The sequence below is a fragment of the Buteo buteo genome, chromosome 8 (genome assembly GCF_964188355.1).
Source record: "Buteo buteo chromosome 8, bButBut1.hap1.1, whole genome shotgun sequence".
Taxonomy (NCBI): domain Eukaryota; kingdom Metazoa; phylum Chordata; class Aves; order Accipitriformes; family Accipitridae; genus Buteo; species Buteo buteo.
This window is the reverse complement of record NC_134178.1, coordinates 44,839,899-44,854,344: the sequence shown is the minus strand read 5'-3', so window position 1 is coordinate 44,854,344 and position 14,446 is coordinate 44,839,899. Positions and strand designations below refer to the sequence as shown.

Here is a 14,446-nt window from a genome sequence, read left to right as displayed (position 1 = left end):
TATGCATCTTTAAGTGTTTTAGAAATTGGTGAAGAACAGTCATTCTTTGTCTCCACAGGTGTAGAAAGCGTTCCAGTATTTTGCCTAATGGCCTACAGGTTCAGGCTGAAGACAGATCCAAAGAAAGAGGAATACCATTTTCTGTCAGCATGAGGCATGCTTTTGTTCCCTTCCCTGGTAATGCCCAGATCCTGCTCTGCAATTGTTAAGAATATAGTTAACAAAAAATCCTAGATCTAATGAAGAGTTAAGAATTGATGACAGTATATATCTGACTGAGCAACCTGCTTGGAAAACTAATGCAGTAGTTAGCGTGCCCTCAAAATTATTCACAAGACTGTAAAGGAGAGAGTTTCAGTTGGGGAAATTATTCAAATGTTACAATTCAAATGTTCATGCTTTCCTTTCCTCTTTAAGAATACTTGTTTTTTTAAAGGGGTAGCTTAGGCAGCTCTTAATACACAAATTGCACTCTATCTAGTGTTCTTTCTATCCAAATGTCAGTTCTCATATTGCCTGCTCTGGCTCAGTACAAGTCTGCTGGTCTGATCTCTGTGACGATCATTCCTGTCAGGTGCTAGACTTTTACACAGACACCTGGAGAGATACTTTGTGTGTTTTTGATGGATTCCAGATGTAGGGGCTAGATGGAAAGCAGGCAGGCCTGGGCATTGGGGAAAAAGGCAAGAATTTTTCTGATAGAAATGGCTGTGGAAAACTTTCAGAGCAGAAGATGCAAGGACAGATTCAGTCCTTCTTGCTGGAATGTTGGTTGGAATGTTGTTGGAGTAATTTATGAAATAATGATGTCTGCTAACTTCTTGACTTCAGGTGGCTTAATCTTGGCTGCTGATTACTCTCAGCTTGAACTGAGGATCCTTGCCCATCTGTCTTGCGACTGTCGACTCATTCAAGCCTTGAACGGAGGTACTGATGTCTTTAAGAACATAGCAGCGGAATGGAAAATGATTGATCCTGAAGCTGTTGGAGATGGGACCAGGCAACAAGCTAAACAGGTAATTTTTAGGAAAAAAATTCAGCAGCAGCTTTCTGGGCAGGAAGGTTCAGTGTTCAAAACATCAGGGGGTCAATAGTACGGTTTTCTGTTGGGGTTCGGCTGTGGCTGTTCAGTAGTTGCTTTGTATGTCCTCCCACTCTCAATACGTTTCAGTTGGAGCTGTCTGGGTTTTGGGGGATGAGGGTGGAGAAAAGCGGCATGAATGGCTCGGACTCAGAGGTAGTCTCTCTTTTTGCATGCTTGCCCTTGTTCCCATACACTTGTCTTCCAGTGAATCACACTTCGTTTTGGCTCTGCTTTCTCTGCATGGTTCACCATATGGTTGCGGTTCTTCACACTGTCCTCTGGCAGATTTGCTATGGAATCATCTATGGAATAGGAGCAAAATCTTTAGGCGAGCAGATGGGGATTGATGAGAATGAAGCTGCCAATTACATTGAATCCTTCAAATCAAGATACACAGGTTTGGATATGGCTGGGAGCTGGGTGGTGGTTGTTTTTAATCCCTTCTCTCCATGTCTCTTCAAATCCTAAATTTGTCTCAGCCCTCTACTACTCCTATCTCTTTTGAAAAAGCTTTTCATTTTGAAGAAGTCCAGTGCATGAGCACAGCAGTTTGATACTCCATAATGTTTTACTCTACACTCTGGTTTTATTCATCTTTAGGATCTCGTTGTATGCTTATTACATTAATTATTTTGTTGTTTTTTTAATTAATTACTAAGTCCTGGGGATTAATGTTAAAAGCTCTTAGCTTTCTGAAAAAGAAACACTCTCTTCCTTATAAAACACACAGCTTCAAAGGATATGCAATATAACTTTAGACCACACTTCTTATACATTTTAAATATAACTACTTCTCTCTCCTGTTCTTGTCTTCTGCTTTCATTGAATTTTAAACTGTTTTGCATATAACCCTTACATTTTTATCCAGCTGCTCAGAGCAGCTCTCCCATATTTTGTAAAACGACACTGTTGCGTTTCTAAGCAGCATGTTAATTTTTAGGAAAGCTATAAAGGGAGTAGAGCTGCAATCAGAAAATGAATGGAGGGCAAATGGCATGAGAGACAGCTAGCTCTAACTGTAAAACTTGGAAATGAGCTGCAAAATTATGTTCTGAAGATTCAGGGTTTGTTTCTTTAGGAGGTAGATGCTGAGAAATGGTGTCCTGTTAAGAGTCTGTTTAGTCTTCAGTAATTTCTGGATAGTCTCTCCTTCATGACCCTTAGAAATGACTTCCTGGTTCCTCCCTCTCGGTACATGTGCATACATACAAACTCCACAATGTACCTTATATTGTAACTTCACTTCTTACAAATTTTCACTTATCTGTATTGCCAGGCTGACATGCTAAATTACATACCTAATGAATTGACTAATACTGTCAGTCTTGATCTTGAATAGCTCCTTTTACCTTTTATGTTTTGTAAACCTTGGAAAGAGACTGCCTGAAGTTAACTTTTTCCACTTTAGTCCAGTTGTTACCTGAACTTGCAGTGAAAGGGACTCTTCCCTCTCTCACCTTTCTTTGACCTAAGTTTCTTTTTAACACTCTCGGTGGATTCACTGCTTCCCTTGCAAAGTGCAGGTGGGTGAGTTTGTTTCATCCTAGAATCTGAAGTGACACAGTCTGAAGTTAGGCAGCCTGAGGCATCAAGGGCTCTGACTTCTGCTTTCAACTTACTCCTTTCCTACTACTTGTCTTTCCAGTGCTGGTCCGGGTCCTGACCTCTCCATTATCAATAATACGTGTATGATCCTCTGTGCCTGGGCACTGTGCAGAATGGAATTCCTACCTCCTTGTGCACAGCCAGATATCCTGACACTATGCGCTCTCTTCCACCTCAAAAGTCTTAATAGGTTTCCCAGCAGAGCTGCGAATAGGCTGAATGAGCGATCGTGTGCCCTTGGCCACTGACAGGGTCTAGGAAATTTCAAGAATTACCTTTGTGCTGTTTAGGTGTCCCAGACCGCTTTCAGTGACCCCAGTGAGAAGTCAACATGCAACATCAGCTGTATTAGGGAAAACTTTTTCTTACCTTTCACAGGGATTCAGAAATTCTTGAGGGAGACAGTGAGGAGCTGCAGAAGAGATGGGTTTGTGCAGACCATCCTGGGAAGACGGAGATACCTGCCAGCTATCAAAGATCCAAATCCCTACAGTAAAGCTCATGTATGTTGAGTGCAGTACCTTTTTTCCTTTTTTCTTTTTGTTTGTTGTTGTTGTTTTTAAAGTATTAGATTTCTTCGCGTATCCGTATCTGTGGTTTTACAGGGTCTATGAGCCATCTTGGTCATGACCTTCTGCTTCTCACTTAGTTCATTCTTCCCTCAGTTGTTCTGTGAATAGCAGAGCTTTTGTCATGGTCTGCTTGACGTAAGTCTTCTGTGACTGGGTGTACAGCTGTCATCACTGTGCTAACCTCACTTCAGAACTCCCACATTGGAACCGGAGTGAGTAATTTATTGAAATGGACATGATTTGTAAAGCCTCCACACAGTGATGTGCTTTAACTCTTCAGACTGAGTCGCTCCCACTCAGCAGTCTTTGTATGTTATATGCTGTCAGCACTTGAACAGGAAAGGGCATTTAAGTCTTATATGTTTGAGTATTTGTTCCTTTTCTTATTGCCCCTCAAAGGAAAATTTCTCTAACTTGTTGAATAAATATTTAGTGAATATACGCCTTTGCACTGGCATTATTTTTTTTCAAGGTCGTTTTGGACACGTCTATCATAGACTCTACTTCAGTAAGAGTGAACTGAGTCCCTGGGGAGATGTTGGTACATTTCTGTGGGGAGAAAGCATTATACTTCTCAGTAGGAAGCTGGATCGGGTTGTGTGGAATTAAAGACTAGAGTGGAAGAAGGAGGAAGTGGGAGAGTTTGTACTATCAAGTAGTTGAAAGGGAAACAAGGAGACTTTCAAAAAACTTTTGAGATGATTTGACTGTTTAATCTGAAGGATACTTCAGGATGAAGCTTTGTAGATGCACCTTCTGATCAACTTTGATTTATTCTTTAAAATCATATTAAAGACCAGTTAATGAATTATCTTCACTTTCATTTCAGCTTCCTCATAACTTTTTGCACATATTTCAGCTCTAATCAAAGAGAGAAGAACCTTTGAATACAGTTTTCTTGTCCAAGGAGGGAATTAGTAGAGAGGTTGCTTGTGTGTGTGGGGGGAAAGTCATTGTGTCACAGTGTGGTCTTGTGGGTTTTTGCAGTCAGGGTTCGGTGCAGCAGACCAGATTATTAGTCCATGAAGTCCAGCTTCTTGCCTTTGGTTATCCATTCCTGATGGTTTTGAAGATAGGCAGAAGGTATTTGGATTAACTGTGAGATTTTTCTGCTCCTCATGAAACTGTTATCAGGTGTATATGCTTCTCCCTCTTGTAGCTTGTGACTCTTGAGGTTATTACCCTTGATATGAATTAATTTTAAATTTGTGGAAATCCTGCTTTTCTTAGTCATCTGGAGAAATTTTGTGTTTGACGCTAGTCTTTAATGTCTCTTTCTTTCAGGCAGATATAACAAACTCTTTATCTGGAGGTTTTACCATGCCTGTATTTGGCCACGTATTTGTCATTTTTAATGAAGTACATGTGGCATGCTGGATTTGATTTATTTTTGGGGGGTGAGTTTTGAGAACAACTATCTCTGTTTAGGCAGAGCGACAGGCTGTGAATACAACTGTTCAGGGATCTGCTGCAGACATTGTCAAAACAGCCACTGTGAACATTCAGAGGCGCCTGGAAGCTTTCTCCTCTGTGATCAAGTCCCATGGACATCTGGAGAGCTGCTTCCAGAGAAATAAGACCGGTATGCTCACCTCTTCCTTGCACACTAGAGCAAAATTTTCAGTGTTACTAATGTAAAAGAAAAAAAAAAGGCCTACAAAAAAGAGTTAGGGCCTTTGGACTAGGGGTGGGAGACATTTTGTTTCCTGACAGCAGTAAGTCTCCTTTTAATGGGCAGCAAAGTCATAAGGAAGGAGGGAGTATGTCTGCTCAACACACAAACTAAAGCAAATGCTGTGATCAGATCAGAAACCCCAACTGCCTCAAAGCAGATCTTGCAAAGGTTGACAGTGGGAGTTCATATATGATATTGTCTGTGATGCCACCACAGAATTGTTCAAAAGTAGGAAGGAGAAACTGAGCAGATACTCTGGCTTCAAAGGCAGTGAAAAGATAGAGTGGAACAATGTCTAGTTCCAAAGATACTTTTTTTTTTTGTTAGAATTAAGTCTGGAATTTGTTGACTGGAATTTGATGTACAGAGACTCCACAAGAATATTATATGAAACACTTATCAGCATAAATTTCTTCTGGCTGCAGATAGCAAAGCTGTGCTGGGGTACTCATTCCCAGAAGAGTGCTACGAAGATGACTTTTTTAGCATAATGTAGATACTGTTTTGTTCATCAGTCATATATTTTTAGAAAGACAACTTAAGGGATGGAGTGCTATCTTTCTTTGGCAGTTCATATGCTTCAGCCTGAAACATGAAGCTGTCTTAATATGAAGAGTCTGATTTGTAGGACTGAGAAGGAAAACTAAATAATTAATTGCCAAACCTCTAAAAATATGCCAGGGAGTTTTATTTTAGAGAGACAAGATTCAGAAGTCTGCTATAAGTGGAAGGCATGTGCCTGGCAGAGCTTCCCACCCCTTCCAGGAGCAGCAGCAACTGACCTTCGGCCAACATAACTGTAGGAAGGCGAGTAGATGCATTTGTGACAATTTTTTCTCCTCTGATATAAGCGGTTTCAAGAACTGGAAAGAATTCTCTTTCAGCAAGTTACAAATGCCCGTAGCACAGAGATGCATCCTGCATCGTGTAGCTTCTTCAATACTGCTGCTTCAGTGTGAGACTTGTGTGAGGAACTGATGATGCTGTGAAACCCTTCCTGTGGTTGTGAACTGGAGTCCTCCTGTTAGCTGACCTGAGAAATAAATAACTTTTGAGTTTGTGTGTGTGAGGTTGTGTTTGTTTATTTTTTTTAAAAAAGCTTTTACCATGGAAATATTTGTTCTGTTTTAATTTTGTCAGGCAAGGCCTACCAGGATCCTGTTTTTGTCAGCTGCTTACTTGTTTATTCAAAAACTGCTCTTTTTTTCTTTCCTGTTTTTAATCAGGAGTAGTAGCTACAGTTTCAGATAACTGCATTTGGGAGGAGGCTTACTGCTTTTTTAGACTAGCCATTAAAATAATTTTGGAAGAAAAGCAGAATTCTAATTCATTGCCAGAGAGAATGTTGCAAACCAACTTCTGATTAAACTTGACATGATTTTATTTAAAATTTACTTTTAAAACAGATGGTTCAGGAGATGCAACTGTCTCTTGTTTCTGTTCTGATTCGTATCTTTATAATGTAAGGCTGAAATGTTTATATCTAAAATGCTTTTCATTAATGTTTTTCCCTCAGTAGCTGTACAAATATTGATAGAATAGTAATGTTTTGTGGTTTTATCTGTAGACATGGGCTTTTTCATTTTAAAGTTCCTCATGTTCTTTTTCTCAGCATGAGGAACGTGCAAGGGTTTTTTGATACAAGAAACATGCCTTTGCATAATGGTATCTAACGAACTGTGCTCTTCCCCTGTGTAGGAAGGCTAGTGAGGAAGAGAAATGGAGGGATGTTACATCCATCAATCAGCGGAGGTTTTTTCATCCTCCAACTCCATGATGAGCTCCTCTATGAAGTTGCAGAGGACAACGTCATCCAGGTACAGCTGTGCAGTTGCTTTTTCAGTTACCTACTGCATTACGATGTTTCAAACAAGCCTTCCTTCTAGGGGCTCAGGTTCTGTTCCCTGGCTCCTCTCTTGCTGTGTGCTAAAAGGTCTGTGAAGATGACGTTAAGTTGGCTGAAAAATGATGTTTATATTCTTGATCCCTTTATTTTCATGCTCAGGTTCATTTTTCCAACATATACTTTGCTGCTTTAGCAGCATATATAACAGCAGTTCATACAACTTCTCTGCAAGACTTGATGAGTCAAGTAACTTAATACTGTTGACAGGTGTAGGGGGAAGTTTTTCCCCATTTGGAGGTGTTTTTGTCTCCTTGTTTACACTCGTGTCTTCTGGTGCTTAACTCAGAACATGTATTGTTACAGCTGTGGTTTGTACTCTGTGTAGGGAAAGGAGGGTTCTTCGCTTTTGGTACTTGTTTCCTCATTCCCTACCTACCTGTCTTTCTGGTAGGAGTGTTATGGTGCTGATTAGCAGCACGGTAGGTACAAGAAATGTGCTGTGTGGACGTCGGGTACCTTTCATGTGCATGTGTGTCTCTGTGTGTGCTCTTCCACTGTGTAGATGCTCCTGTGCCTGGGCAGGGTGGTGTCTGCGTGACAGCTTTCAGTAGCAAGCGTTTTAGCTGTATGTTGGCAGCTCAGTGTTTTCCCAAGTCCTGAGCACAAATGCAGGAAGGCTCCCAGGGTGGGCTTCCAGAGCTTGGGGATGTCTTTCTCCCACTTCTGTTCTGTGCATACATGTCTTTAATGACAAAAGGCCATTTCATGATGGCAAGCAGTAACTCCTTGTCTGAGAGACCTTTCAGTAGTACTGACTGGCCTGAGCATGGGTTTTTTTTTTTAATTTCATTAAGAACAAAAGGTTTAATATTTTTCTCTTGAATCTCAGCTCAAGCTTCTGTTCCTTTTGCTAGCTCTGTTCAGACATCTGCTGCTTCAATCCAGGCAGGCTGTTTTAGAGATGAAAAGGCTCCTAATTTTCTTTCTGTAGAAAACTGAAATCCCCTGAGTATAGGCATTTACGTCTTTAGGTACTGGCTCCAAGTTATCACAGTGTCCCCAGAAGAACTGGGGCCAAGTGAGTGGATTTCCTTGTTATTTTTTGTATTATATTTTTTCATTAACCACCTCAACTTCAAGGGTAATTATTACTAGCTTTTCCAACTTCCTTCAGATATATTTCTGTCCACAGATTTTCTGGGCAGTCACTTAAACCAGCATATGTACACAAGGCCTATTTCCTAGACTCAGACTTTCCTTGTGTGTGTGCCAGATTTGCTTGTTTTTCAAGGATTTCTGTTGAGCTGAGACAACAGAGTACTTCTTACCCCTTTGATTAATTGTTTTTAGGGCCAGAAAGAATCTTTTTTTGTGCTAATATTGTTTGCTGTGCTTTTAGATGCACCATTAGAATTATCCTATAGTGGAAAGAGCTAAGTTGGAAAGGATCTGTTGAAGTCTCTCCCTCTTAAGCCCCCACTTAAAGTAGGGCCTGAATTAATTAGTCCTTTTGAACTACAATATACCTTTTAGTAAAAAAGAAGTGAGCATTTCTTGGTTTCTGTATTTGTGAGGTTTTTTTCATCTTGCTGGCACTAAAGCTTTATTATACTGTAAATCGTGTATTTCTCAGCTGCAACAGCAATTTTTATGCAGAGAAGTTAGTTTGGTCACAGGCTCGATGCTGGCTCTAGCTTATTTTCAGCTGCTGAAGTGCATAAAAGAAAACTAAAAATATCTTTCCATATATCTAGGAATTTGTGTTCCAGTCAGAGTATCCTGACAAATGGTTTGTAAGAGAAACAACTCTAGTGATCATTCTGTTTTCATTTGCAGTCTATCAGTGAGCTAGCTTGCTTCTTTTTAAAAGACCACATTGGGGTAATAATACCTGTTTTTTCTTGTGCTGAAGGTGTGAAATGCCTGGGGCATCAGGGCTTTCCTAGTCGGTGCAGAATGTCAAAGTGAAGGTAGCGAGCTTTCAGAGCTTATCACAATAGCAAGACTATGATAATACTGCCAAAGATGGTAGAAGGAGGCTTGACCTTCTATCTGTTGAGCTGACCCTGGCAACAAGGAATCAGGTAGGAACATAAAGGTATGGACTAGATTCGGAATCAAAGGCTAGATGCTTTTAAACTGCTTGCTTGTTCCCAGCATCATTGCATTTATGTTTTCAAGATTGCCAGAATTCCTCCAAGTGTGCTTTAGCTGACCATTGAGAACTCTGGAAGCCATGCTGTTTGCTTAATGTACAGGAAATTCAGAGCCCAAAGCCACCAAGGTCAGGGCATTGGTGCATGTCCTGTCTCATCCCATCAGCTTCCCCAGGAACCTCGTGCAGGTTTTCGTGTCTCTCCTGCAGCCGCCATCCCTTGTTCTAGGTGCAGCAGCCCTAATCTTATGTTCCTTGCTGGTGGTGTGTGCTGGACCTGTGACCATTCTCAGAGAATCTCCCTCTGTATGGTTCGTGTTTCTTTTGAAATACTGGGCCCCAAACTTGATCAAGGCTGGAGTGGTTTGAATAGAGTGGAAAATTGATCTATGTGTCACATAAGCAACATTTTCTGTGTTCCAGAATTACATTTGCTTTCTTTCTCACAACAGTATGCCTTGCTTAAAGCCCTGTTTGGTTTTTAATCTCTGATAACCCCATTTTTTTCCTTCCCAGGCAGTTATTTTTCATCCTATTTTTGAACAGTAGATTATTTCTATCCTAGTTCTCTAGCCTGCTTCTTTCTACTCTGTATTTGTCTGTGGTGAATTACATCCTATTTCAAAGCGTTTTTCTAGGTTATCAAGATCATTTTGAAATGTGGTATGTAAGGGTGTAGGGGTTTGGAGACAAATCTCCCCCTAGTTCTTAATGCTGTTGTAAACTCTTGTGCTCTGATCTCCTCAAATCCCCTCCTTCATTCCCCAGTAAAAACTGGGGGAATTTCTATTGTGGGTACCTGTGAGGAAATTATGAGAACTCATGGAAGGGTCAGAAAGCTTGAACAGTTCCTGTGCTCACACAGTGGCCACTAGCTGAGATGAGGAATCACAATAATTTCAAAGCCTGTTTTCACTTTGCTGTGGAAAGGTTTGTGGGATGAGTGTGGACTGAAAGATTCATTCAAACAAGCAACGCAGGGCAGGCTGGACTCTGTGTGGGTCTTGGGGTAGGAAGGAGAGTCCTTTTATGCAGGGTAGGTATTTACAGTCAGGAAAAAAAAATCCAGTCTCTCTCAATCCAAAAAATTGCAGGCAAAAGTATCTTCTGGTGCCCTAACTGCATACTGAAATGAGTGTTTTCTTAGCAATACTTTTGGAGGGCAGCAAATGTTGGGAGTTGCCTCAACAAAATAGTGAGGGGGGAACCTGAGCGGTATTTCTAGCACCTGTGTTGAACGTGATCTGCTTTCCCAAAGGTTTGTCGTTTGTGTTTCACAGAGTGCCTCTTGTGCCAAGACAATGAGGAGGAACACCATTCTTTGCCTCAGGTGTATTTGTTTTGTGTCTTGCTTTCAGTACATTGACGTTTTCAGAACAGACTCCATGAAACACAATTATGTTGCTGGGTGAAAGGGGAGACTTGGCAGGACTCTCAAGTGTTTAATGGAAACTTAATCTTGCCTCTTTTTTAAGTAGTCTTAAACAGTGTGGAACCAGTCACAACTCTCTGCTGCATAAAGTGTTACTGGCTTTATACAGTTTCTCCATTCATAAACCCTAATTAGGATTAAACTGGTTGCATTTCTGTCAGTGGTAAGTCAGTGCAAATAAACACGGGAGAGGAATCCAGCTGTCCGGCCACCCCAGCTATTGACAGAAAAACAGAGCACTGAAGTTAGGTGTACATCTGATGTTTAGCGTTTCCTTGTAGGTCGCTCAGATTGTCAAGCACGAGATGGAAAACGCCATCAAACTGTCGGTAAAACTGAATGTTAAAATGAAAATTGGACCTAGCTGGGGAGACCTGCAGGACCTGGAGCTCTGACGTGACATGCAGCTTTCCCGCGTGTGTGGTGAGGCGGAAGGCACCATGGACTGGGCAGGGCACGGGCCTGCGACAGACCTGCGCGCGGTGCGATCCTCCTGTATCGTGTTCCTACTGCCTTCTGAAATGTGTGGTGGAAGCTGGTATGAATTCACCAAGCCAAACCCTTCAAAGGTCAGATGGCACAGTGAAGCATGTTTACAGAACTGTGACATTATTGATTGCTAAAAGCACAGTATTTAAATGAATTCTGTTAAAATATGCTTGATCTTGTAATTTAAAACAAAACCCCAAAGCCTAATGAATTTATTAAATATGAAATAAGCTAGAATATTGTATTAAAACAAGGCACGAAGGTAATTTGGCAGTTCTTGTGTATAATTGTGTCTAGGACAAAAAAAAAGTCATTGAGTTTGCACTTAATGTTGAATTTTACAGGCCTCTGCTAGGATTGTTTTGTACTGAATTCTGCTGCTGATATTTAGGTGCCTTTCATGGAAAGCCAGGAAATGGCTTTACAGCTGGCTGGATTTCTCACTGAGCAGCTGTGCAGTGTTCACAGTGAGTGGAACTGGTGCTTGGTTGGCCTCTGACTTTTAGGAAAGCATTTTGGTGACTGACTGCTGTAATTCATCCTACTGCTAGCTTGCAAACTGGCCTTGAGAGGGATATTGTTTGGACTCTCTTACAGTTAACAAAATTACTAGCAAAAACATCCTTTTTTAAGGACTGAAACTCACTTGGTTAAAAACTTAATGGCAATTTGTATTTTTGTGAAGGAAAAGAAAGTATGTCAGTCGGCCAGCTGAAGTGACAGCCTTGCTGGTGTTTGAAGCTCTCTGGTGTGTTAGAGAGGTGTCGCTGAACGCTGGTGGGCGACCTGTGGCTCTTCGTTCAGACACCTGTCTCCTAGGGAAGCCTCATGCCCTGCCTGTAGGTAGCCTCGCTAAAAACTGCTCAGATTTCCCTCACGTTTTGCCTCAGTGTCAGACTCCATCCCTGCGATCAGGCAGAAAGTTTTTCTGGGAGTTTGAGCTTGTCAAGCTGGGCTGGTCCCAAGGCTGACTTGGGTCAGCTGCAAAAGGGGAAGCAAGGAAGGAGCTCGCAGGGAATTAACCTGCCACTGTTTGGTGTTACTCTCCACACTAATACCTTCTGGTCTGGCTAAACCTCACCTCATATGGTTTTGTTTCCCTTCCAGATGGTTGCAATGGTTGTACAAGTTCAGCTGTTTTTGTTAACTTCATACAATGCCTGACCTTGAATTCTGTTATTTTCATCGTGTAGCCCTTGTGTGGTACAAGAAAGGGATGACAGGTGCCTCCTGTCACCTTCTTTATGCCTCTATTTTATCAGGTCTTTCTTCTGCAGTTCCTCCCTTAATGTAAGCAATCTCCATCTTTCCATTCTTGCCTCCTGTGAGAAATTTTCAAGCCCCTAATTATTCTTTCATTTCTGAACTTCTGCCAGATCCCTTTGAAGAAGTGTACTTTTGAAGTTGCCTTTATAGCCTGATCTGAGAGGATGCATACTTGGCTTTCAACAGCCCAATAGCATGCTTGAGCTTGTTAACTTCAGATGCTGCGCTTTTGGCGTGGCCATTATCCTGACATCAGAAGTACCGGGCACCAAGGTTTCAAGAACACGGTGAGTTTTAAAAGATGTTAATGGGGCCTGTGTACAAAAGGCCGCATCCTGGACCCTGATCCGCCACCTGCCTGTTGGGCAGCAAAACGGACACGTGGTATTGAGTCAAAGCCCCGGGCGAGGATGCTTTGACTGCCCTTCTCAGCACCAACAGGGCCCGCTTTCCTGTTTTGTATTTCACTTTACACTGAGATTTTTTTTGTTTCCTTCCTGCCTGCTCTATGCTGTGGTTTTCTACCACATCTGTCACCTGATGGCTGAGCTCTTTATCCACAGCATTCTGTTGGTAAGACAGTTGTTTCTTTTCTTAGCTTATTAAAGCTTTTATTATTAACAGATCTGAGCCCTGGCACCCTGGTGTCTGACCATTTGTGTGCTCTGCCTGTGAAGATGCTGGGTTGAGCTCATTACCAATGCACAGGGCCTAATGATTTCCTGTCCCGGGGTGTCCTGCGGTGACACACCTGTGCTGTATTTCAGGCCTCACCGGAGCTGCGCTAATTTGAGTTGCTTGTTCTTCGGCACATTACAATATTTTCCCCCCACGTACTGTCTTTAGAATTTCGGAAGGACGGATCTCACGCGTAGTTCCCAACAAGCTCTCTGGACAGGGGTGATGCTAATCAATAAGGGGATTGACACGGAACTAAACTTATTTTGCTAAACAAATTCGGTGAGTTCATTTTAATTAAGCAGTAATTTGGAGCTGATGAGATGATAAAAGGTGGCCACTGCTCTGTAAGCAAGGTGGCTGTGGTGTTTGTTTGAGTCATGATAGTAGAAGTGGCTCTGAGCTGTTGCCTGATTGCTGCTATTTATGTTCCTTAATTCTGATGAGACTTGAACCATTAGTGAGACTAAGTAGGGGAAGCAGAAGAGGGCTTAAGTCAGGTAAGCTTACAACAGTGCAGGAGAGGATACCTGTTATTTTATCAGGTTGGTAGAAGGAAGTTGGCTGCTTGTGTTACTCATTTTTTCCTGTGGGCCCCCCTCCCCCCACCCCTGATGGGCTGAGGCCTGTGTTTAGTTGGAAACCGGGCTTTTTTCTAGTTCAGGATCTGATAACCAGAGTGCAGGTTACTCTCTTCTTGCAGACAGGACGGGATGCATCTGATTGCGTTCGCTCCCCGTTCCTCAGCTGGTTTGTGTCTCTCTTTGCAGTCCGCTCCCGCCTCCTGTTAGCTGGCGCTGCCCAGCGCGTGCAGTAACGTACAGGGTCTGGCAAGCCCGAGATGACAGATGAAGGCTACGAAAGGGGTAGGAGTTCTGTTTTTTTACAGCAGCCTTGTCCCTCTGTGTGCACAGAGTTGCTACTGCAGCCTCGTCCTGCCTTGTGCCCTGCACTGCCCTTGCCTGGCCGCTGCACCAGCAGGTGGGTGTCTGTCTGCCAAAAGACATTGGGCTGGGACCCAGTCGTGACCTGCGGTCACCAGGAACGCCTCGTCTTCACCTCACGTGAACCTGCGTGACCTGGCGCCTTGCAGGGAGAGCCCGGCCCCTTGGGCTGTCGAGCAGCCTTGTTCTGTTCGGTTCATATCCACTTGTCAAAACGACTCAAATTTCGATTTGGCCTATTTACTACTGGTATAGGGCAGAACTTCTGTGGACGCGGTAGCAGGAACTCCTGCCGCTGATGTTTGATACAGCTACTCAGTCCTTTGCCTTGCACGCAGACCGCAAGCTTGTTTTGCCTTGGTCTTTCCGCTGCAGGTTTCCTTTTGGTCCCTGCCTACTGCAAGTGCTCCTTGGGCGTTCTTGCAGCTGGGCAGTGGTGGGAAGGAGGCAGGTGACAAGAGATGACACACATGTAATCTGATCTGGTTTGGTCATATTGCCTTTCTCCTGTGCTATCTGTATTTCACTAAAAGGAGAGTTGTGGTGTTTTTTTCCTCTAAATCCCTAGCTGAAAAGAGGGAGCTGGATGCTCAGCAGCTTTGGCTGATGTTTTTGAGCTTCTCCTGGCAGAACAACTCCATCGCGTTGTTGGTAAGTGCCTTTCAACGAGCTCGCTTCTGCCCTTTTGAGAGTTCAGCTT

General features: G+C 42.6%; 1 protein-coding gene across 1 annotated transcript in view; it reads left to right on the top strand.

Moving 5' to 3' along the window:
* Nucleotides 1-14,232, top strand: part of POLQ (DNA polymerase theta) — a 56,978-nt gene extending 42,746 nt beyond the window's left edge. The window contains exons 24-30 of the mRNA XM_075034403.1: nucleotides 59-177; nucleotides 832-1,016; nucleotides 1,370-1,481; nucleotides 3,068-3,192; nucleotides 4,690-4,843; nucleotides 6,635-6,753; nucleotides 10,651-14,232. Of these exons, the coding sequence (XP_074890504.1) occupies nucleotides 59-177; nucleotides 832-1,016; nucleotides 1,370-1,481; nucleotides 3,068-3,192; nucleotides 4,690-4,843; nucleotides 6,635-6,753; nucleotides 10,651-10,764 (928 nt within the window). The 3' untranslated portion in view covers nucleotides 10,765-14,232. The remainder of the gene's footprint in view (nucleotides 1-58; nucleotides 178-831; nucleotides 1,017-1,369; nucleotides 1,482-3,067; nucleotides 3,193-4,689; nucleotides 4,844-6,634; nucleotides 6,754-10,650) is intronic.
* The last annotated feature ends 214 nt before the right edge of the window (nucleotides 14,233-14,446 follow it).